At 44.9% G+C, this 22,884-nt stretch overlaps 2 protein-coding genes across 8 annotated transcripts; both read right to left on the reverse strand.

Annotated features, from left to right (window-relative positions):
* Positions 1-6: 6 nt before the first annotated feature.
* Positions 7-2,264, reverse strand: dtex3lb.1 (deltex E3 ubiquitin ligase 3L b, tandem duplicate 1). 2 transcript variants are annotated; one of them, XM_060068508.1, is made up of 4 exons: positions 2,140-2,264; positions 1,354-1,557; positions 1,128-1,258; positions 7-955 (listed from the first exon to the last, which is right to left on the reverse strand). In XM_060068508.1, exons 2-4 carry the CDS (start codon positions 1,541-1,543, stop codon positions 11-13), a joined length of 1,266 nt encoding a protein of 421 aa, XP_059924491.1. In that variant the 5' UTR covers positions 1,544-1,557; positions 2,140-2,264; the 3' UTR covers positions 7-10. The 2 variants fall into 2 exon arrangements, with proteins under 2 accessions (XP_059924491.1, XP_059924493.1); XM_060068510.1 differs by having other exon boundaries at positions 2,127-2,253.
* Positions 2,265-2,432: 168 nt separating this feature from the next.
* Positions 2,433-22,852, reverse strand: LOC132470102 (E3 ubiquitin-protein ligase DTX3L-like). Of its 6 annotated transcripts, none has more exons than XM_060068257.1 (14): positions 22,701-22,851; positions 22,200-22,267; positions 21,531-21,629; positions 20,842-20,928; positions 20,356-20,566; positions 20,093-20,271; positions 19,785-19,995; positions 19,554-19,699; positions 7,498-7,602; positions 7,106-7,316; positions 6,875-7,020; positions 4,846-6,057; positions 4,506-4,723; positions 2,433-3,047 (listed from the first exon to the last, which is right to left on the reverse strand). In XM_060068257.1, exons 2-14 carry the CDS (start codon positions 22,245-22,247, stop codon positions 2,978-2,980), a joined length of 2,943 nt encoding a protein of 980 aa, XP_059924240.1. In that variant the 5' UTR covers positions 22,248-22,267; positions 22,701-22,851; the 3' UTR covers positions 2,433-2,977. The 6 variants fall into 6 exon arrangements, with proteins under 6 accessions (XP_059924240.1, XP_059924241.1, XP_059924242.1 ...); XM_060068258.1 differs by having other exon boundaries at positions 22,200-22,270; positions 22,701-22,839; XM_060068259.1 differs by lacking the exon at positions 7,498-7,602.
* Positions 22,853-22,884: the final 32 nt, after the last annotated feature.

Raw genomic sequence — 22,884 nt, forward strand, 5'->3', positions numbered from 1 at the left:
AGGTTGGCTCTCATGCAATAACGCATACAGATGCATCCCTTTTGGAACATCCGACCCTCTGCCTGTCCTCCTCCCTGAAGACGGGTCTTTCTAGGTCACTCTCGATGTGCTCCACAGCCCGGCGCAGGTCCTCTGGCAGGCCGATGATCCTCCACTGGTCCCCAAGACGGTCTAGGACGACCCCAGGGTGTCCAGCCAGTCTCTGCCCCACTAGGTGGCTCTCGCTCTGGCTATGGCTCTGCAGGGAGCAACTCAGCACAGAGGTGGCCACTCTCTGGTACAGACACAGAACAGCTCTGAGGGCGTGGCCCTCCAGGGTAACGGTGTCTTCAGACCCCCCGGGTTTAGCTTTGGCCCAGACCGCATCTTGCATGTAAAAGAAATTCACACCGAACTTGCTTTCGATCATGGCCATTTCATCCTTATAAGCGATAGCCATCACTTTGTAGTTGGTTGCATCTATTGCTACACCAGAGCTGAGCAGAGGGTCTCTGAAGTTCATGCTGACCCTTTGTGATCTTCCTTGAGCTTCCCCTGCAGATGACGGACCAGGAACCGGAGTATTAAGGATTTTCTTTTGCATTTTTGAAATGGTTTCGAAAGTCTTCAGGCTTTTCATTGGCCCACACACCTCCACCTCATGGGGTGACACGGTAAGCGTGAGCTTCTCTTGACCCTGCTGGATGAGTTGAAGGGCTTTCTCCCAGTCCACTTGACCGGGCTCATGGGAGTAAGAGTAGCATGTGGAGTCTCCTAAACAAGACTGGACTAGATCGGTGAATTCAGAGAGAGCCTTGACTGGGTCTGCTCCAGCGCTGGTGTCACCGTTGAAGGACACCTTCACGTCCTTTTGGATATGAACTCCGTTTTCTTCCTCGATGCGTTTCATTTTCTCTCTGTAGACCTGGTTCACGTACCAGAAGTGGACCAGCGGTAAAGTGCAGCTCACAGGCTCCTAGAATAAAATGCAATAAATAAAAAAACAAACAAGGAAGATTATGCATTTCATTTCCACTCTTCTACGTTACTTACATTTAAATTTACATTTAGGGCATTTTGCAGATGCTAGGTGAACTCTGAACAAGTGAGCCTTGAGTCTTTGGACGTCGGCAGAGAGATCTACTTACAGGCATTCCGGATGAGGGGCTTGAGGCTTCTGCTTGGGTCCCTGGCAGCTCATCTCCAGGCAGAACACGAGTCACTAACGCTGTTCTCTGATGCTTCAAGGTCAACTCAGTTTCTTGAGTGAATAGATGTTCTTGAGATTGAAAAAAAAAAATTGGTGTTAAAAGACATGTCATTGGGATTTATATTTTGCTTATTATAACATAAACAGAATTAAATGAGGCCTACCGAAAGAGGCTGAAACCACCGCCTCAACAGCTCCATCTTGTGGAGAAGTTACACTCAGACACTCCCAGACAGTACTGCTGGCGGATTTGGTTAACCAGGTTTGTAGAGCCTTTTGAAGTTCTACCTCCGGCTGCTGGGGTACTCCTTCTGGCCAGTCTACCTTCAGACGAATGGTGGCTTTGTTTTCCATCTCGGTAATCCTGGCTGAACGTTTTCAGAAATCAACGACCCTCCATTATTATCAACAAATTACGTCATTGTTATTTTCAATTGCGAACGTGTCAATAACGCCTGTTCAACCTGTCAATAACGCCTGTTACGTTATTGACAGGTTGACAGGCCCAGCGTGGAATAATCGATTTTTTTACAGCCTTATGGTAGCAACAGATATGAAATCGGGTTTGCTTGTCAGCAGGTTGAATGTGAGACAGATGGTTAACTAGTCGTTAACATCTGTTCGATATTTAACGTCGGGACCAGACCGGTCATATGACACTGACGTTTACGTTTTTCTCAGAAATAGCCTCTTGCTTATTTAGCTCCCACTCGTACCCAGTTCTTGTCTGAGATGCAGACGTTTCCCCGTTCTGATAAAACGTTTATACACCCGAGTTTGTTATTCCTCGTACTCCCCCCCCCCCCCCCTCGACACACACACAAAACCACACACACACACACACACACACACACACACACACACACACACACACACACACACACACACACACACACACACACACACACACACACACACACAATGTTTAGTTGGATACGTTTTCAACTTACTTCACCCGTTGGTTCGCTTCTTAATTCTCTTCTTAAAATCAAAAGTGAAAGTGTTGGACGGACCTACATAGCACATGCCACGCCCACATAATTCGATACATCCCCAGTGCCCACATAGTTTGATACACGCCCATAGAGCAAGTGACACGCCCACATAGTTTGATACACGCCCATAGAGCAAATGACACGCCCACATAGTTCGATACACGCCCAGAGAGCATCGTGAGCTATCATGACGTGCAGACGAGACCGGATTAGCAACCTACTCCTACAGGATGAAACAAAACGTATAAGAGAAGCATCTGGCTTTACTGATAATGTAATGAGAACCTAAAGAAGCCACACTGTTATACTATCATGTTTTGATTATCTTTTATAAATGCAAATATCACACCAATCAACTTCAATCACCAACATGCATTCGATTTTTTATTGGTTCGTATTTGTAAGTATAAATAGTTTAAATGTTAATACAATACTTTCCACATTAAAAGGCAGTTATTTATGTGAATCAACTACAATGAGAAACTTAACAGTAAACAATGAAATGGTTGTCTACTTTTACAGTCTGCGCTGATATTTTGAAGGCGCTAACAATTTGTACAGTTGAAGCCATCTCGTCTTAATTTAACATAATTTCTAATGTAGTCTATATATTGTCATTCAACAAACCTTTCCACGTAACAATCAGCAAGATATTCATACCCATTAAACCATTTGCCCTATATGAGACATTCCCTGTATCTATTCAAAAGACGGATACATTCAAAGTTTGATTTGTTTAAGTGATACAGATTGGATCTTGAAATGATACAGATGTTTTTCTAATGAGAGGACTTCACTCGATGCCTTTCGCCTTCAGTTCCTCCTTCACCCTCCGAAGGTAGTCAGGGTCTGGATACCCAAAGCTGCAAAACAGGGCCGTTGCCAGGGTTTAGAAATGAGTGGGGTCCAGATTTCTTTATTCTAATGGCGCTCATTTACTGCAAACAGACACATACAGACACAACCAAAGCAATACACTACACATACACTCACTATCTACAAATAAATAGATGCAGATACAAAAATACTTTTATAAAATATTATATTTTGTGTGTGTTTGTAATATCAACGTTAGGGATGGGAATCGAGAACCGGTGCCGAGTCAACCGATTCCGCTTATCGGTTCCGGTCGCGGCAAATGTGTCGTGACGTCACACACACGCTGCTTTGTTTTGGTTAAGAACGCAGCAAACATGGCGCTGTCACGTTAAAATTGTACCGGGGGTGAAAATTATACCGGCCTACGTCATCGTTTGTTTACATCCTGACAACCTGCCCGGCAACAGACGACGCGATGCAGAAAACATGTTTCCAAACGACAAAATAACATAATACAGATAGCGGATCGCTATCTGTATTATGATAGATAGCGATAACACTTGTTTTTACTTTATATTTGTATTGTATTTAATTGTTTAATCGAAACAATAAAAAAATGTGCCCGCGAAACGGGCGATCGCGTCAAATGACAAATGTTTTGCCCGCGAAACGGGCGATCGCGTCAAATGACGTAGAAGGGTTCTTGAAACATAACACAAGATAACACTTGTTTTTACTTTATATTTGTATTGTATTGAATTGTTTAATCGAATTTAGCTAGTAAACTGAGTGTTTTAAGCAGGTTTCATAGTCTAGAATGTTCAAGAACCTTCCTACGTGATTTGACACGTCATTTGACGCGATCGCCCGTTTTGCGGGCAATTTTTTTTATTGTTTCGATTAAACAATTAAATACAATACACATATAAAGTAAAAACAAGTGTTATCGCTATCTATCATAATACAGATAGCGATCCGCTATCTGTATTATGTTATTTCGTCGTTTGGAAACATGTTTTCTGCATCGCGTCGTCTGTTGCCGGTCAGGTTGTCAGGATGTAAACAAACGATGACGTAGGCCGGTACAATTTTCGCCCCCGGTACAATTTTAACGTGACAGCGCCGCCGCCGCCGAGGAAGAATCGCATTGTGCGTTCACACCAGACGCGACGGGGCGACTAGATCCCATACAAAGTGAACGTAGAGACACGTATTGGGCGAATTTTTTGTCGTGATGACAGCCAATCAGCGTTCAACAGCGTGATAACTGAGTGACATGTGTAACGTAACAGCCAATCAGCCAATTCAACCGTCAAACTCAGTGCAATGCAGTCCGTGGTGAACTGCGGCATGGAGGAGAAAGTGATTGCTCAGTGACCGCATAGCTGGCTACGGCCATGCTGCCAAACAGTTGACACATTAGTGGATCAATCCTTCGTGTCTCCACTCTCTCTCCGCTCCAAAACATCCAAACGTGTGTTAAGACGTGGACATCAGCCTACCTCGATGGACCTCCACCGATGCTGGTCTTGTGGTGGATGTCGTTCCAGGTGACCTGGTTCTCAGACCCCGAGGTACGGGAGGTCCCCACTGTGAAGATCAACCTCTTGTCGAAGGCTCTCCGCAGTAACCTCAGCACCTCCCTGCCTTCTCTGTTGTCTGGGAGGTACGCTAATCTCTGGGTGCCATAATGTGTCTTCCCAGGGTTGGGGTGTCGGGCCTTGGGATACAGGAGGGGGTGAAGATGCAATGTAAATTCAAAAATAAAATATGTGCATCCATGCAGATACAAGAAACATATCCATGTATCTTTATCTATAGATATAAAATGATAATAAGTACCGTCTGTTTTCCAGGATAGATCTCATATTTGATCAATATATTGCCTTGTCCCTGGAAACCTGGAAGTGAATAATGTTGAGTTTCATGTGTCATTCTTCCGTCAGGCTGGTCTCCCGTCAATTCCCCAAAAAGGGCTTTACATATCGGACAGGTGGGTCCCATCTGTGTCACTAAGTTTTCCAGACATTCTTTGCACAACGCGTGGTTGCACGGCAGCATTCTCCTGTTTGTAATTTGATCCATGCAAACAGGACACTTGTCTTCTTCTTCTTCAGCTGCTGCGGCCCCCCTCACTGGGGGTTTGCCCCCTGCCATGTCACTTCCTCCGCTGGAGTCAACTCCATATCTCAGGTGTCCAATCCTCTGCTTGTCCTCCTCCCTGAAGACGGGTCTTCCTAGGTCGCTCTCGATGTGGTCAACAGCCCGGCGCAGGTCCTCTGGCAGGCCGATGATCCTCCACTGGTCCCCACGGAAATCAGGGACGACCCCAGGGAGTCCAGCCAGTCTCTCCTTCACTAGGTGTCTCTGGCTCTGGCTCTGCAGGGAGCAGCTCAGTACCGAGGCGGTCACTCTCTGGTGCAAGCACACAAGAGCTCTGAGGGAGTCGCTCTCCAGGGTAAAGGCATCTTTGGATTTCATTTCAGCTCTTGCCTTCACCTTATCATGTATGTAACCATATTTCACCCCAAACCCTTTTTCAAGTTCTGCCAACTCCGTCTTAAAGAGAGTAGTTATTACAAGCCAATGTACTGGATCAATGTGCAATGCGTCTGATCTTCCTTGAGCTTCCCCTGTAGATGACGGACCAGGAATCTGGGAATTATGGCTTTTCTTTAGAATTTTTGAATAATTTTGGAAAGTCTTCAGGCTTTCCATTGGCCCACACACCTCCACCTCATGGGGTGACACGGTAAGCGTGAGCTTCTCTCGACCCTGCTGGATGAGTTGAAGGGCTTTCTCCCAGTCCACTTGACCGGGCTCATGGGAGTAAGAGAAGCATGTGGAGTCTCCTAAACAAGACTGGACTAGATCGGTGAATTCAGAGAGAGCCTTGACTGGGTCTGCTCCAGCGCTGGTGTCACCGTTGAAGGACACCTTCACGTCCTTTTGGATATGAACTCCGTTTTTTTCCTCGATGCGTTTCATTCTCTCTCTGTAGACCTGGTTCACGTACCAGAAGTGGACCAGCGGTACAGTGCAGCTCACAGGCTCCTGGATTAAAATGCAATAAATTAGCAAACAAACAAGGAGGGAAATCATTTCTTTAATTCTTGCCCATTGCCCGTCTTTCGGATGAGACGTTAAACCGAGGTTCTGACTCCCTGTGGTCACTAAAGATCCCATGACACTCATCGCTATAGTAGGGGTGCTAACCCCGGTGTCTCTACTCATCGCTATAGTAGGGGTGCTAATCCCGGTGTCTCTACTCATCGCTATAGGTGCTAATCCCGGTGTCCTGGCAAAACTCTCAACCTGGCTCTTGCAACATGGCCACATCATCAGCCCTGGTCTTCCATTGTATAGTTTCATTCCTCACCTCTCTAGTGTGTGGTGGAGCCTCGTGAGACTAGCCTGATCTCTAGAGGTCACACACCAGTCCCTCGCTGAAACTCAGTCTGGCCCCTCAACAACAATCAGCGCTACTTGGAGGGAGTTTAAATTTATACGGAAGAAAGAAGCACAGCAGCACAGTCTGCAGAATGAATCAATGGTGGCCCCCAACGAAAGGGTAGCAATCAGAACGATTTTTATCCGAAAATGTTCCTGGTTAGGAACTAAAACTCCCTCCCCCAATCGCTGATTGGCCGGTCCACGGGTTTTGAAAGTTGGGTTCAACGGGAGCAAAGCCAACTGATTGGAAAACTGTGGTGTGACCGAGTGAAAGCCCTTCACACTGGTAGTGGAGGATTGGTGATAACCCCCACGCTCTGGGTAAAGCACTCTGAGTGCCATGACGAGAGATATATAAATGCAATGAATACTATGAACTATTATTGTGGTTAGTAGGCATAGTAGTATTACTACTCACAGGTGGTGCAGATGGGAATAACCGAGGAGTGTCGTTGTCATGGGTTACTGGAGCAGAACCACCCCCATTAAGACGCCTCACACTGGCTGTTGTCTTCTGGTCCCTCAAGGTCAGCTGGGTGTCGTCAGTGAACAGATCCTCATGCCCTTAACATTCAAATCACCTTTCATTGTTAGACATTTGATTGGAGTTCATTTCATGTAACATAAAATAAATCAAAAATGTAATTACCTGTAGCCGGTGTTATCTCCAGCCTCACACTTCCATCCATTTGACCGGTTAGCTTTGAGCACTCGGTGGTGACTCTGTTTTTTGGGTTTCTGTTGAACCAACTCTGCAGAGCTCTTTGAAGTTCTGTCTCCCACTTGGGTGGAGGTTCTCCCTCTGGCCAGACTACCTTCAGATGAACGGTGGCTACAGTTGTATCCTTCTTCTGGGGAGTCTGAAAGTGAAAAACCAAAAACCAAAGATAAAAGCCAGTAACAATGTGGCGACGGCAAGCAGCCAATTGAGTACAGAGTCGTTTGAACTAGGCCCATTGATCACGCCTCTTGTGCTGAAGAAAATGACGGCAGCTTCCCCAGATTGTGCTTGGTCTGGCAATAGCCAGGCTAAAGGTTTACCCCTTTAGGAACCTCTTCAGCATTAGGTAGCTCTGAAACCTGTGAAATGGTTTTACTTCCAGTACTCTGGTCGTTATGCGTATTTATTAAGTTAGAATTGTCTGTCTGAAAGCAAGAACGACATTGCATGTTATACAATAGAGCTTGCAAGTCTGCCCCTTCCGGTAGACCCACATGGGACCTCTGAAATAAAAAAATACGAATGGGTTTCAATGGATAGAAAGGAATTATTATTATTTTTATTTTTTTTGCGACTGGCGTGGACAAAGCCGACAATCTCCCCATCGGCCTAACTGAAAATCTGAACATTCTCCAACTTATGATGGTTTTCACCTCTTTCGATGCAGTTATCGTCTCCTTGGAAAAAAGCGGTGAAGTGGAGCAGAGAGATCGCCATGTCTGTACCAGAGTGGTGGTGACGTATATCATTCGCGTCGCGAGCAGCGAGGGGCTGTAGTTCACAAAGCAGCCTCACACAAAACCTAACATTATCAAACTTCCTCGCAATTTCTTTTTGTTTTCTTTGCATGAAAAATTATTATTTAAATCCAAAAACAACATGTGTAATCCAGGGCATATAAAGACTGGGACCAGAAAATAATTACTTTCTCTCCATTGAAACCCATTCATATTTTCCTAGCCCAGAGGTCCCATGGAGGTCTCCCGGAAGGGGCGGACTTACGAGCTCTATGGTTGACATCCTGCTTATGTTGACATCCAGTTATCGTCTGAGAATAGACATGTTCAGAGTTGGGCTTTTATGGTTATGTTTTGGGCTGAATAATAACATCCTTCCTTACGAACCCCACATTTTGTTTTTCTATTGATTAAAGATGATAATTAACTAATAATAATAACTAATTCTAAATCTAAAATATAACAATAATGTTGTGGATGCTTTGGACGACATTATTATTGAATATATGATTGAAATATAATATTTTATTTGACCTGAATCATAGTCTAGATCAGGGCCATTCAACCTCCTTAACAAGTGGGCTGAAAAGGAAAACCACTGGGGGTTCATGGGCCACACAGAGTAAAACTACGTGAATGAATCGCTACAAATAAATCATACTTAAAGTAGTGTTAACTTAATATAAATAGTACTACTACATGGAATAAACTTGTCAGACGCATTCCTTCCTTCTTCACTTTTTTTCTTCACTTAATCGTATCATTATAAAAGATTTTGTTCTCACATATTTTGGACACGTTTTTAGAATTCAACAATGTTGTTTGAATCATCACAAAACAGAACTACTGTACATATGAGACATTTTGAGCCAGTGAGTCAGTGAGAAAGATTGCACTGCCTTGTTTGCCTAGTTTGTCTCATCCTGAGACACTCATGCAGCTTCTCATAGGTCATGGAGCAACGTGCCCTTGTTCTGATGGCATTCATATGAGAAAAGCTAGACAGAATAAGTGATGCCAGTTCCTGATTGTGGGGTACTGATACTGGCTAGTATCACCGGCTACACACGGAAACCTGATTTGCATGCAACTATGTTTCTCCTTTATTTTATTTATTTTTTGCATGCAACCACTTGCGGGCCAGAAAAAAACTAAGAGGGGCCGCATTTGGCCCACGGGCCGCTAGTTGAATAGGCCTGGTCTAGATAGTTCCTACCCTGCCCTGATCTTTGGTTCCAGTCTTACCGGCTGCACCCATTCGGTTTGTAACATGGTACGTTTCATAACTTGTTACGTAACGTGAGTGTCAACATTATTAAGTGCAGGAATGTGATTTGAAGGTCCAACGAATAAAACAGCAATTCTGATCCATGACATAACTTTTCCTTGTTCCTTAAGAAACCAAAGCCACTCACTGTTTCAGCGGGCTCCTCTCTCTGTCCAGGGGACGCCATGTTGAGTCGGGACGTCAGGTTGGCCAGGGACGTCCTGCCGAGAGGAACACATGTAACTCAAAAGGTGATTAATAGATCTTCTGGTACTATATATACGTGTATATACACTCCTGCTGCTAGTGTATATACGTGGTGTATATACGGTGGACCTTACTGGTAACGAGTTCTGAAAGCAATGCGAAATGGTATATTATAATAACGATTATTATATCATTATTATCATCACAGCTCAAGCTATGTTAGGACACACAGCTCGGTTAAACTTTCGTTTCGGCCCGGTTGTAAAGTCTGAAGTTAGTAAGGCGTACTACCAGGCCTAATGGTTTACATACCGCTGGTCTATATCCTACATTACAACCTCACATCCACCCTTATAATGTTAACTAAGTCTCTAGTTAACATAATAAACTAAAACCTTTATAAATACGTACGTGAGCAGCTTCAGACCCACCCTGTGGTCTTTTCTTCCAAACTGAAAGTGAAAGTGTTGCAAGGACGTGCGCCCACTAGTGGCGACACACGCGCGCACACACAAAGCCAAACAAGGCAGATGATACATTTCATTTCCACCCTTCCAACTTTATTAACATTCAAATTTAAATATAGGGCATTTAGCAGACGCTTTTATCCAAAGCGACTTACAATCAGTACATTTGTCAGAAGAAAGAGTGTTGTGTCGTGATCTGTTTCCCCGTCGAGATGTGTTTCCCCTAGTCCCCGCCCCCGTCCGAAATTACCCGAAAAGGCCCTCTGTTCCATAGGAAAGGAGGCTCACACATCTTTCAAATTCATACTGCTGACTTATTTCCCCACAAGAGATAAGTGCTGTGATTTTCAGGCTGATATCATTCAATTTGACCATTTAGAACAGGGGGAACGCATCCTGACAGCTTGGAATATTACTGTCAGATACTGTTCCCCCTCTGTTCCATAGGAAAGGAGGCTCACACATCTTTCAAATTCATACTGCTGACTTATTTCCCCACAACAGATAAGTGCTGTGATTTTCAGGCTGATATCATTCAATTTGACCATTTAGAACAGGGGGAACGCATCCTGACAGTCATTATCTGGGACTAGGGGAAACACATCTCGACGGGGAAACAGATCTCGACACAACACCGGGGCTATGTTTGTTGTGTTGTTTATACCACTTCTATTGGTTAATATGTGTTCCCATCATGCTTTGCTTGACGAAGTCAGTTAGTGAGGAGTGAGTGAAGACTGTTATGTCAAATGCTTGGTTGAGTTAGGTCTTGGAGGTGTACTCTTGAAACGATTCAATAAAGTCACTGAAAGAATATAACGCCTCTGCTTTTGAAATTCGCTACAATACTATGGGCCCTATCTTGCATCCAGCGCAATTGACTTTCTACACCGACGCATGTGTCGTTGCTAGTTTGCAACTGGCGCGGAGCGTTCTTTTCCCTCCACTGGCACGCGTCGCTATAAGGGAATGATCTTGGGCCCCAAGGGACTGTTCAGCGAAAGTAGGAGGCGTGTTCTGGCGCAAACGTTCCCTGGTGCTATTTTGCAGTTTCAGAAAACGATTCCGCCACAAACCAGGAAATAGCTGGTTTAAAGTCAGTGGCGCCAGAGCCCGTCTACGAATATATTAGACATTCTCTGGTGGCGCGTTGTTCAGATGCTATTAGGGCGCATGCATAATGTTGCTTGTGCGTTGTGCACCTCGTGCATACACTTTGCCTCTCTCATCTACCTAGCCACACATTCTTGGTAAATTATTTGGGAAAGAACAGCTGATACAGCGGTAATAAGTTGTACTTTTAAATCAATGCATCTGCAAACACTGTACAGCAAACACATATTTTCTTGAAACAGACATTGTGTACAAGCCCATAACTTTTAGGATTGATGAGTATTTGATTGTGAGAAAACATTGTTTTACCGCTAGTGAGTGTTAAAAAGAAAGAATGAATAAGGGCGCACGTGTGTAAGTGTAAAATAATTAATGAATGCGGGCGCGTGTGTGCATCCATCTGTTTTAACACACAAAAAACTAAACACGTAACGAATAATACAGTCCTTGGCAATGTATATTAACGGGGGACACATGCATATATTAGGAACACAAGTCGATAACGATAATGCATACAATACTGGTAAGAAACAATGTTTGTGAATGTATTGCGTGTATCATTAAATAGAACCACAGTTACCGCATATCATATTGTATTCATATTGTAACCATGGCGCCACGGACGGCAGCCTCGGTGTTTTCGGTGCGCATTGTTTTGTATTGTTTTGTTTGTTAATTCAGTTTTATGCAACACCCGGTGCTCTTACACCAGTCAATGAACTTTGGACATTTGAGGAACAACTCCAGAGGATTTATTTCCAACTTTTCTGCTCCCTTAATTGGATTATTGGTTATTCTTTTCCGCAGCGCTTGATTAACGGTTAACGGTTACGGTAACCATGGCGCCTCGGACGGCTCTTAACACCCGGTGCTCTTACACTAGTCAAGAGCTTTTGACTATTAGAGGAACAACTCCAGAGGATTTATTCCCAACTTTTCTGCTCCCTTACGTTGGAATATTGGACATTCTTGTCCACGCAGTGAAGCGCAGGAGGAGAGGGAAACGAGCTGGAGCGCTGGTGCGTCTCCGTCAGCGCGGACATCGTACGCCGTTACCTGGATTATTTCTTTCTAACGCGCGCTCACTGTGTAATAAAATGGATGAACTGCAGCTACTGATGGGGAAAAACAGAGACTTTTCTTCATCTTCTGTTTTGTGTTTCACGGAGACGTGGCTGTGTGGATCGATACCAGACTCTGCGCTGCAGCTGGCAGGCTTCCATCTGCTGAGAGCGGACCGAGACGCACAACTTTCCGGAAAATCAAAGGGTGGAGGTATCTGTTTCTTCACTAACAGTGGCTGGTGCAATGACGTGACAGTGATTCTGCAGCACTGTTCTCCTCATCTGGAAACTTTTATCATAAACTGCAAACCCTTCTACTCCCCCCGTGAGTTTGCTTCATTCATTCTGGTCGGTGTTTACATCCCACCGCAGGTAAACGTGCAGGAGGCACAGTGCCTGTTAGCCGACCAGATCCTGAGTGTGGAACAGACAAACCCGGACTCCTTAGTTATTGTTCTTGGGGACTTTAACAAAGGCAACCTCAGCCACGAATTCCCCAAATATAAACAGTTTATTAAATGCCCGACCAGAGAGGAGAATATTCTGGATCACTGCTACACCACAATAAGCAGTGCATATCACGCCGTCCCACGCGCTGCACTGGGCCTCTCTGACCACGTCATGGTCCACCTGATCCCCACATACAGGCAGAAACTCAAGCTCTGTAAACCTGTTGTGAGGATATCCAAGCAGTGGTCCAGTGAAGCGGTGGAGAACCTTCAGGCGTGTTTTGACTGCACCGACTGGGATGTGTTCAGGTCTGCCACCAACTGTCTGAACGAGTACACAGAGGCTGTGACGTCATACATCAGCTTCTGTGAAGACTGTTGTATTCCATCACGCACCAGGGTGAGTTATAACAACGACAAACCCTGGTTCACAGCCAAACTCAGGAACCTACGGCTGCAGAAGGAGGGGGCGTTTAGGAGTGGGGACAGAGAAAGGTTTATAGAGTTAAAGTACGCGTTTAGCAAGGCGTTGCGTGAAGCTAAACGTCAGTACTCTGAGAAGCTCCAACATCAGTTCTCAGCCAAAGACTCTAGATCTGTTTGGAAGGGGCTCAAGCAGATCACCAACTACAAACCAACCCCCCCTCGCTACATCAACAACCTGCGCCTTGCAAATGAGCTAAATGTGTTCTACTGTCGCTTTGATAGGCAAAGGAACAGGCCTGACACCATCCCCCACGACACCTTCTCCCAGCCTCATCCCACTGACTCCCCCACCACCAGCTCTACAGGACCCCCACACATTCAATCCTCTGTGTCCCCCACCTCCCCCACCACAGTGACGTCTCTCTGCCTGCAGGAGTGGGACGTCCACAGGCTCTTTAAGAGTCAGAACCCCCGCAAAGCAGCCGGCCCAGACTCTGTCTCTCCATCCACCCTGAAGCACTGCGCCGACCAGCTGTCTCCAGTGTTCACGGACATCTTCAACTCCTCACTGGAGACCTGTCAAGTGCCAGCCTGCTTCAAAGCCTCCACCATCATCCCCGTCCCCAAAAAACCAAGGACCACAGGACTCAATGACTACAGACCCGTCGCCCTGACCTCTGTGGTCATGAAGTCATTTGAGCGCCTTGTGCTGCCCCACCTGAAAGCCATAACCGTCCCACTCCTGGACCCCCTGCAGTTCGCCTACAGAGCCAACAGGTCTGTAGACGATGCAGTAAACATGGCTCTGCACTACACCCTCCAGCATCTGGACTCCCCAGGAACATATGCCAGAATCCTGTTTGTGGACTTCAGCTCTGCCTTTAATACGATCCTCCCAGCTCTGCTTCAGGTCAGGCTCTCCCAGCTCCACGTGCCCGATTCCACCTGCAGGTGGATCACAGACTTCCTGTCTGACAGGAAGCAGCGTGTGAAGCTGGGGAAACATTTATCGGAATCCCAGACCATCAGCACCGGATCCCCCCAAGGCTGTGTTCTTTCCCCTCTGCTCTTCTCCCTGTACACAAACAGCTGCACCTCCAGTCACCAGTCTGTCAAGCTCCTGAAGTTCGCGGACGACACCACGCTCATTGGGCTCATCTCTGGCGGGGATGAGTCCGCCTACAGGTGGGAGATTGACCATCTGGTGACCTGGTGCAGCCAGAACAACCTGGAGCTTAACCCTTTAAAAACAGTGGAGATTATTGTGGATTACAGGAAGAACCCAGCCCCATCCACCCCCATCATCCTGTGTGGCTCCCCAGTCGACTCTGTGGAGTCCTGCCGCTTCCTGGGTACCATCATCACCCAGGACCTAAAATGGGAGCTCAACATCAGGTCCCTCACCAAAAAAGGCCAACAGAGGATGTTCTTCCTGCGCCAGCTGAAGAAATTCAACCTGCCAAAGACTATGATGGTGCACTTCTACACTGCAATCATTGAGACCATCCTCACCTCATCCATCACTGTCTGGTACACTGCTGCTACGGCTAAGGACAAGAGCAGACTGCAGCGTATCATACGCTCTGCGGAGAAGGTGATTGGCTGCAACCTTCCAACCCTCCAGGACCTGCACAGCTCCAGGACTCTGAGGCGGGCACGCAAGATTATGGCCGACCCCTCCCATCCTGGTCACAGTTTATTTGGAACTCTCCCCTCTGGCAGGAGGCTGCGGTCCATCAGGACCAAAACCTCCCGCCACTTGAACAGTTTCTTCCCCTCTTCAGTTGGGTTCCTTAACAAGTCCCAGGTCCACCACCCCCACTGACTGACACTGACTCTGGCACTCACTCAATTTATTTATTCTATTTGGTTCTATTTGATCCTTTTTTTAATTGATTGCTTATGTTCCTGCTTGTTTATATGGTGTTATATATATATATATATATATATCTCTTCTTCATTGTTCATTGTTATTGTCTTATTGTATGCACCTTGATCACCAAGCCAAATTCCTGGTTGGTGTAAAATCCTTCTTGGCAATTAAATCCTTTCTGATTCTGATTCTGATTCTGATATGTGTTAAGTTTTCTTTGCCAACATTTATGGACTATGCTATTCCATGTGTGAATGAGGCCATATTATTTGCCCCTAAACTGGGCCATTTGAAGTTTGAAATTCATGTGGTCATGCACCTGTCTCATCAGACACTTCAAACACGCTGTCAAAATATCAACTTGTCAGTATCAAATGCGCTCATGGCTCTTAAAGGGGATGGGAGATGGAACCCTCATTGGTTTATTGCACGTTACGCCTAAACCACACCTACGGGTAATTAGGCTAATTCAGGACAACCCTTTTTAGATTTGCATCGGGCGCAAGAGTCATTTATCCGCCGGTATAATAGCAACATCGCCATAGAACCGCCCACAAAAATACTTGCGTTTGGCGCTTCTCACTTGCGTTTCAGACTGTTAAAATAGGGCCCAATGTGCGTAAGGTGATACACGCCCAGAGAGCAAGTGACACGCCCAAACGGTTCGTAACACACCCAGAGAGCATCATGAGCTATCATGACTTGCAGACCGGATTAGTAACGTACTCCAGGTTGGACAGGATGAAACAAAAAGTAAAAGAGAATCTGGCTTTATTGGATAATGTAATGAGAACATTAAGAAGCCACACTGCTATACTATCATGTTTTGATTATCTTTGATCGATGCAATTATCACACTTTAAATGTTCAATCAACTTCAATCACCAACATGCAAATATTTAGTTAATACACACACCCACACACACACACACACACACACACACACACACACACACACACACAAACATCTGATTTGTTATTGGTTTGTATTTTTAAGTATCAATTGTTTACATTTTACTACAATATTTTCCACATTAAAAGGCAGTTATTTATGTGAATCAACTACAATGAGAAACTGAATAGTAAACAATGGTTGTCTACTTTTACAGTCTGCGCTGATATAAAGGCGTTAACAATATTGTACAGTTGAAGCCAGCTCTTCTTAATTTAACATAATTTCTATTGTAGATGTATATTCTCATTCAACAAACTTTTCCACCTAACAATCAGTAAGATATTCAGATATTCATTCAAATGATACAGATGTTTTTCTAATGAGAGGACTTCACTCGATGCCTTTCGCCTTCAGTTCCTCCTTCACCCTCCGAAGGTAGTCGGGGTCTGGATACCCAAAGCTGCAAAACAGGGCCGTTGCCAGGGTTTAGAAATGAGTGAGGTCCAGATTTCTTTATTCTAATGGCGCTCATTTACTGCAAACAGACACATACAGACACAACCAAAGCAATACACTACACACAAACTCACTATCTAAAATTAAATAGATACAGATACAAAAATACTTTTAGAAAATATTATATTTTGTGTGTGTTTGTAATATCGACGTATTCAAATCCTGATTTTACGCTTAAATAGCGCCGCTAATATAAATGAAAAATCCTGATTAAAAAAACAATTAAAAAATCAATATATATATATGTATTTTTTATTTATTTATTACAATGGTCCAGACTTCAGTGACCGCATAGCCGGCTGCGGCCATGCTGCCAAACAGTTGACACATTAGAGGATCAATCCTTCCTGTCTCCGCTCTCTCTCCGCTCCAAAACATCCAGACCTGTGTTAAGACGTGGACATCAGCCTACCTCGCTGGGCCTCCACCGATGCTGGTCTTGTGGTGGATGTCGTTCCAGGTGACCTGGTTCTCAGACCCAGAGGTACGGGAGGTCCCCACCGTGAAGATCAACCTCTTGTCGAAGGCTCTCTGCAGTAACCTCAACACCTCCCAGCCTTCTCCGTTGTCTGGGAGGTACGCTGATCTCTGGGTGCCACGATACGGCCTCCCAGGGTTGGGGTGTCGGGCCTTGGGATACGGGGAGGGGGGGGGGGGGGGGGGGAGTTGTAATCAGAAACGTCAAAAAAAGAATATGTGCATTTATGCAGATACAAGAAACATATCCATGCATCTTTATGTAGATATAAAATGAAAATTAGTACCGTCTGTTTTCCATGAGGAATCTCATATTTTATCAATATATGGCCATATCCCCTGAAACCTGGGAGTGAAATACGTTGAGTTTCATATTTCATACTTCCGTCAGGCTGGTCTCCCGTTATTTCTCCAAAAATAGCTTTACATATCGGACAGGTGGGTCCCATCTTTGTCACTAAGTTTTCCAGACATTCTTTGCACAACGCGTGGTTGCACTGCAGCGTTGTCCTGTTTGTAAATTGATCCATGCAAACAGGACACTTGTCTTCTTCTTCTTCAGCTGCCGGGGCTCCCCTCACTGGGGGTTCGCCCCCTGCCATGTCACTTCCTCCGCTGGAGTCAACGCCATATCTCAGGTGTCCAATCCTCTGCTTGTCCTCCTCCCTGAAGACTGGTCTTCCTAGGTCACTCTCGATGTGGTCAACAGCCCGGCGCAGGTCCTCTGGCAGGCCGATGATCCTCAACTGGTCCCCACGGAAATCAGGGACGACCCCAGGGAGTCCAGCCAGTCTCTGCTCCACTAGGTGGCTCTGGCTCTGGCTCTGGCTCTGCAGGGAGCAACTCAGCACCGAGGTGGTCACTCTCTGGTACAGACACAGAAGAGCTCTGAGGGCGTGGCCCTCCAGGGTAACGGCGTCTTTGGATATTTCAGCTCTTGCCTTGACTTTATCCTGTATGTAACAAAATTTCACCCCAAACCTGTTTTCAAGTTCGGCCAACTTTGTCTTAAAGAGGGTAGTTATTACAACCCAATGTACGGGATCAATTGCTAAACCAGAGCTGAGCAGAGGGTCTCTGAAGTTCATGCTGACCCTTTGTGATCTTCCTTGAGCTTCCCCTGCAGATGACGGACCAGGAACCGGAGTATTAAGGATTTTCTTTTGCATTTTTGAAATGGTTTCGAAAGTCTTCAGGCTTTTCATCGGCCCACACACCTCCACCTCATGGGGTGACACGGTAAGCGTGAGCTTCTCTCGACCCTGCTGGATGAGTTGAAGGGCTTTCTCCCAGTCCACTTGACCGGGCTCATGGGAGTAAGAGTAGCTTGTGGAGTCTCCTAAACAAGACTGGACTAGATCGGTGAATTCAGAGAGAGCCTTGACTGGGTCTGCTCCAGCGCTGGTGTCACCGTTGAAGGACACCTTCACGTCCTTTTGGATATGAACTCCGTTTTCATCCTCGATGCGTTTCATTTTCTCTCTGTAGACCTGGTTCACGTACCAGAAGTGGACCAGCGGTACAGTGCAGCTCACAGGCTCCTAGAATAAAATGCAATAAATTAGCAAACAAACAAGGAGGGAAATCATTTCTTTAATTCTTGCCCATTGCCCGTCTTTCGGATGAGACGTTAAACCGAGGTCCTGACTCCCTGTGGTCACTAAAGATCCCATGACACTCATCGCTATAGTAGGGGTGCTAACCCCGGTGTCTCTACTCATCGCTATAGTAGGGGTGCTAACCCCGGTGTCTCTACTCATCGCTATAGGTGCTAACCCCGGTGTCTCTACTCATCGCTAGAGTAGGGGTGCTAACCCCGGTGTCTCTACTCATCGCTATAGTAGGGGTGCTAACCCCGGTGTCTCTACTCATCGCTATAGTAGGGGTGCTAACCCCGGTGTCTCTACTCATCGCTAGAGTAGGGGTGCTAACCCCGGTGTCTCTACTCATCGCTATAGTAGGGGTGCTAACCCCGGTGTCTCTACTTATCGCTATAGGTGCTAACCCCGGAGTCTCTACTCATCGCTATAGTACGGGTGCTAACCCCGGTGTCTCTACTCATCGCTAGAGTAGGGGTGCTAACCCCGGTGTCTCTACTCATCGCTATAGTAGGGGTGCTAACCCCGGTGTCTCTACTCATCGCTATAGTAGGGGTGCTAATCCCGGTGTCTCTACTCATCGCTATAGGTCCTAATCCCGGTGTCCTGGCAAAACTCTCAACCTGGCTCTTGCAACATGGCCACATCATCAGCCCTGGTCTTCCATTGTATAGTTTCATTCCTCACCTCTCCAGTGTGTGTTGGAGCCTCGTGAGACTAGCCTGATCTCTAGAGGTCACACACCAGATCTCGCTGATGAGTGTCTGGCCCCTCAAAAACAATCAGCGCTACTGGGGGGGGAGTTAAAAATCATGGAAGAAGGAAGAAAGGAGTCTAATGCCCCAGTTTGCAGTATGGATCAATGGTGGCCCTCAACAAAAGTGTATTTTAATCCAAAAAAAAAAATTGTAATAGGAAAAAGAAATGGCACGGCGGACTTTCGTCAGAAGAGATGATTCTGCTTTCCTTCTGAGTAAAGAACGTAAGGCTTTGCCTATATGTGGATATCACTTAGTGCCCAGCCAAGATGGGACTCGTTAGGAACTAAAACTCCCTCCCCCTAACGCTGATTGGCCGGTCCACAGGTTTTGAAATTTGGGTTAAACGGGAGCAAAGCCAAACTGTGGTGTGACCGAGTGAAAGCCCTTCACACTGGTAGTGGAGGATTGGTGATAACCCCCACGCTCTGGGTGAAGCACTCTGAGTGCCATGAGAAGAGATATTTAAATGTAATGAATACTAATAATCATTATTGTGGTTTGTAGGCATAGTAGTATTACTACTCACAGGTGGTGCAGATGGGAATAACCGAGGAGTGTCGTTGTCATGGGTTACTGGAGCAGAACCACCCCCATTAAGACGCCTCACACTGGCTGTTGTCTTCTGGTCCCTCAAGGTCAGCTGGGTGTCCTCAGTGAACAGATCCTCCTGCCCTCAACATTCAAATCACCTTTCATTGTTACACATTTGATTAGAGTTTGTTTCATGTTACATAAAATAAATAAAATCTGTAATTACCTGTAGCCGGTATTAGCTCCAGCCTCACACTTCCATCTTTTTGACCAGTTAGATTTAAGCACTTGGTGGTGACTCCGCTTTTTTGGTGTTTGTTGAACCAACTTTGCAGAGCTTTTTGAAGTTCTGTCTCCCACCTGCTTGGAGGGTCTCCCCCTGGCCAGACTACCTTCAGATGAATGGTTGCTACAGTTTTATCCTTCTTCTTTAGAGTCTGAAAGTGAAACACCAATAATCGAAGTTAAACCAACAACACTGCAATGAACCAACAACTATATTAACACAGTCCTCGTGCAGAAGGGAAGGTTTACCCCATTAGGAACCTCTTCAGCATCAGGTTGATCTGAATCCTGTGAACTGGTTTTACTTCCAGTACTCTGGTCGTTTTTCTTTGAGAAAGAACCACCCCCATTAAGACGCCTCACACTGGCTGTTGTCTTCTGGTCCTTCAGGGTCAGCTGGGTGTCCTCAGTGAACAGGTCCTCCTGCCCTTAACATTCAAATCACCTTTCATTGTTACACATTTGATTGGATCAATTTCATGTAACATAAAATAAATCAAATCTGTAATTACCTGTAGCCGGTGTTATCTCCAGACTCACACTTCCATCCTTTTGATCAGTTAGACGTACACACTCAGTTTTGACTGTGCGTTTGGGGTTATTGTTGAACCAACTCTGCAGAACTTTTTGAAGTTCTGCCTCCCACCTGCGTGGAGGATCTCCCTCTGGCCAGACTACCTTCAGATGAATGGTTGCTACAGGTTTATCCTCCTTCTGGGGAGTCTGAAAGTGAAAAACCAAAAACCAAAGATAAAAGCCAATAACAATGTAGTGACCTGACAGAACACGCCCCTTTACTTACACCTCTATTCAATGCATCCGCCAATAAAATTCAGTGTAGGTTCCTACCCTAATTGCCCGTTTAATTCAGGCACGTAATGTTGGGATTAATGGAGGAGTGGCTGATTAACATGCAAAAAGTGTGAATGTGTGAAGCGTATATGTTTAAATAAATGCCTCTGCATCAACAAAGTTCTTGTGCAGAAGGGAAGGTTTACCCCATTAGCAACCTCTTTAGCATCAGGTGGCTCTGAATCCAGTAAACCGGTATTACTTCCAGTACTCTGGTTGTCAGAATTGTTTTCCTGTGAGAAAGAAAGACATATTACATATTATTGAATACAACTACACAATGGTATGGACTTTTGTTTTTGACATCTTGCTCATGTTCAAGCAGTTAACATCTGAGAATAGACAAGAAATTGTCAGAGTTTGGTTTTTTTGGTTATGTTTTGGGCTGAATAATAAAATGTATACTTTACAAATACCACATTTCTATTGATTAAAATATGCTCACTAATTCTAAATCTAAAATAACAATAATTTTGTGGAAACTTAGGACCAACATTATTAAAATAACATGTTTAGAAGATCGGGGAACATGGCAATAGTTTAATATTTGATATTTCTTCAAAACATTTGATATTTCTCCAATAAGAGTGCGGAAGGCTTTATGAGTTGTTTCTGATTGTTGTTTTTCCTCCTTCATTAGACACCACGTTATCTTTTTCTGATTGAAATTTGACAGTTGCAGTTTTGATTTGACCAGAAGCATCGTCTAGCTAGCATAGTACTAGCCTTGATAAAGTGTCATAATTCTAGCCCTAAAAATGTGTGAAGCGTATATATTTAAATCAACGCCTCTATATTAACAGAGTCTAGTGATTGTGCAGAAGGGAAGGTTTACCCCTTTAGGAACCTCGGCATTAGTCTCTGAATCCTGTGAACTGGTTTTACTTCCAGTACCCTGGTCGCTATGCGTATTCATTACGTTAGAATTGTCTCTCTGAAAGCAAGAATGACATTACATGTTATCAAATACAACATCATAATGGTATACTATTGTTTTTGACATCCTGCTTATGTTCAAGCAGTTAACGTCTGAGAATAGACATTAACAGAGTTGGGCTTATGTTTTGGGCTGAATAATAACATCATACATTACAAACACCACATTTTGTACATCTATTGATTGAAGAAGATCTCTAATTCTAATCTAAAATAACAATAATGTTGTGGATGCTTTTGGCCAACATTATTATTGAATATTATGATTTAAATATAATATTTTATTTGACCTGAATCATAGTTCCAGCAGCCCTGCCTTCGCCCCCTGGCGTTGGGTTCCAGTCTTACCGGCTGCACCCGTTGGTTTGTAAAATGGTATGTTTCATAACTTGCTATGTACATAACTTGTTATGTAACGTGATTGTCATCTTAATTAAGTGCTGGAATGTGATTTGAAGGTCCAACGTTTAAAACAGCAAATCTGATCCATGACATAACTGTTGCTTTCTCCTAAGAAAGCAAAAAACCAAAGCCAAAAAAAACAAAAGCCGAAACCAAAGCCACTCACTGTTTCAGTGGGCTCCTCTCTGTCCAGCTGGCTGGTGGTGGACGTCATGTTGGGGTCGGGACGACGTTCTGCTAAGGGGAACACAGACACGTCACTCAAGAGGTGAATCATAAGCCTTCTGGTACTATATATACATGTATACTCCTGGTACTGGTACTAGTGTATATACGTGTATATACTTGGTGTATGTGGACCTTACTGATGATAATATATGGTGTGTATATAATTAGAAACGAGGTCTGAAAGCGAGGCGAGGTGGTATATTGTAAGAATGATTATTATATTATTATATTGTCATTACAGCTCAAGCTTTAACCTCACACACACCTCGTTCAAACTTTCGTTTCGCCCCGGTTGTACAGGCTGAAGTTAGTAAGGCGAACTACCAGGCCTTATGATTTACATACCGCTGGTCTATACATTATAACTTCACATCCACCCTCATAATGTTAACTAATTCTCTATTTAACATTATAAACTAAAACCTTTATGAATACGTACGTGAGCAGCTTCAGACGCACCCCACGGTCTTTTCTTCCAAACCGAAAGTGATACTGTTTCTAAGACGTGCGGTGCGCCCACTAGTGGCGACACACAAATACGCTCGCAACACACACACGCACGCAACACACACACACACACACACACACACACACACACACACACACACACACACACACACACA

The sequence above is a fragment of the Gadus macrocephalus genome, chromosome 13, assembly GCF_031168955.1.
Source record: "Gadus macrocephalus chromosome 13, ASM3116895v1".
Classification (NCBI taxonomy): Eukaryota; Metazoa; Chordata; class Actinopteri; order Gadiformes; family Gadidae; genus Gadus; species Gadus macrocephalus.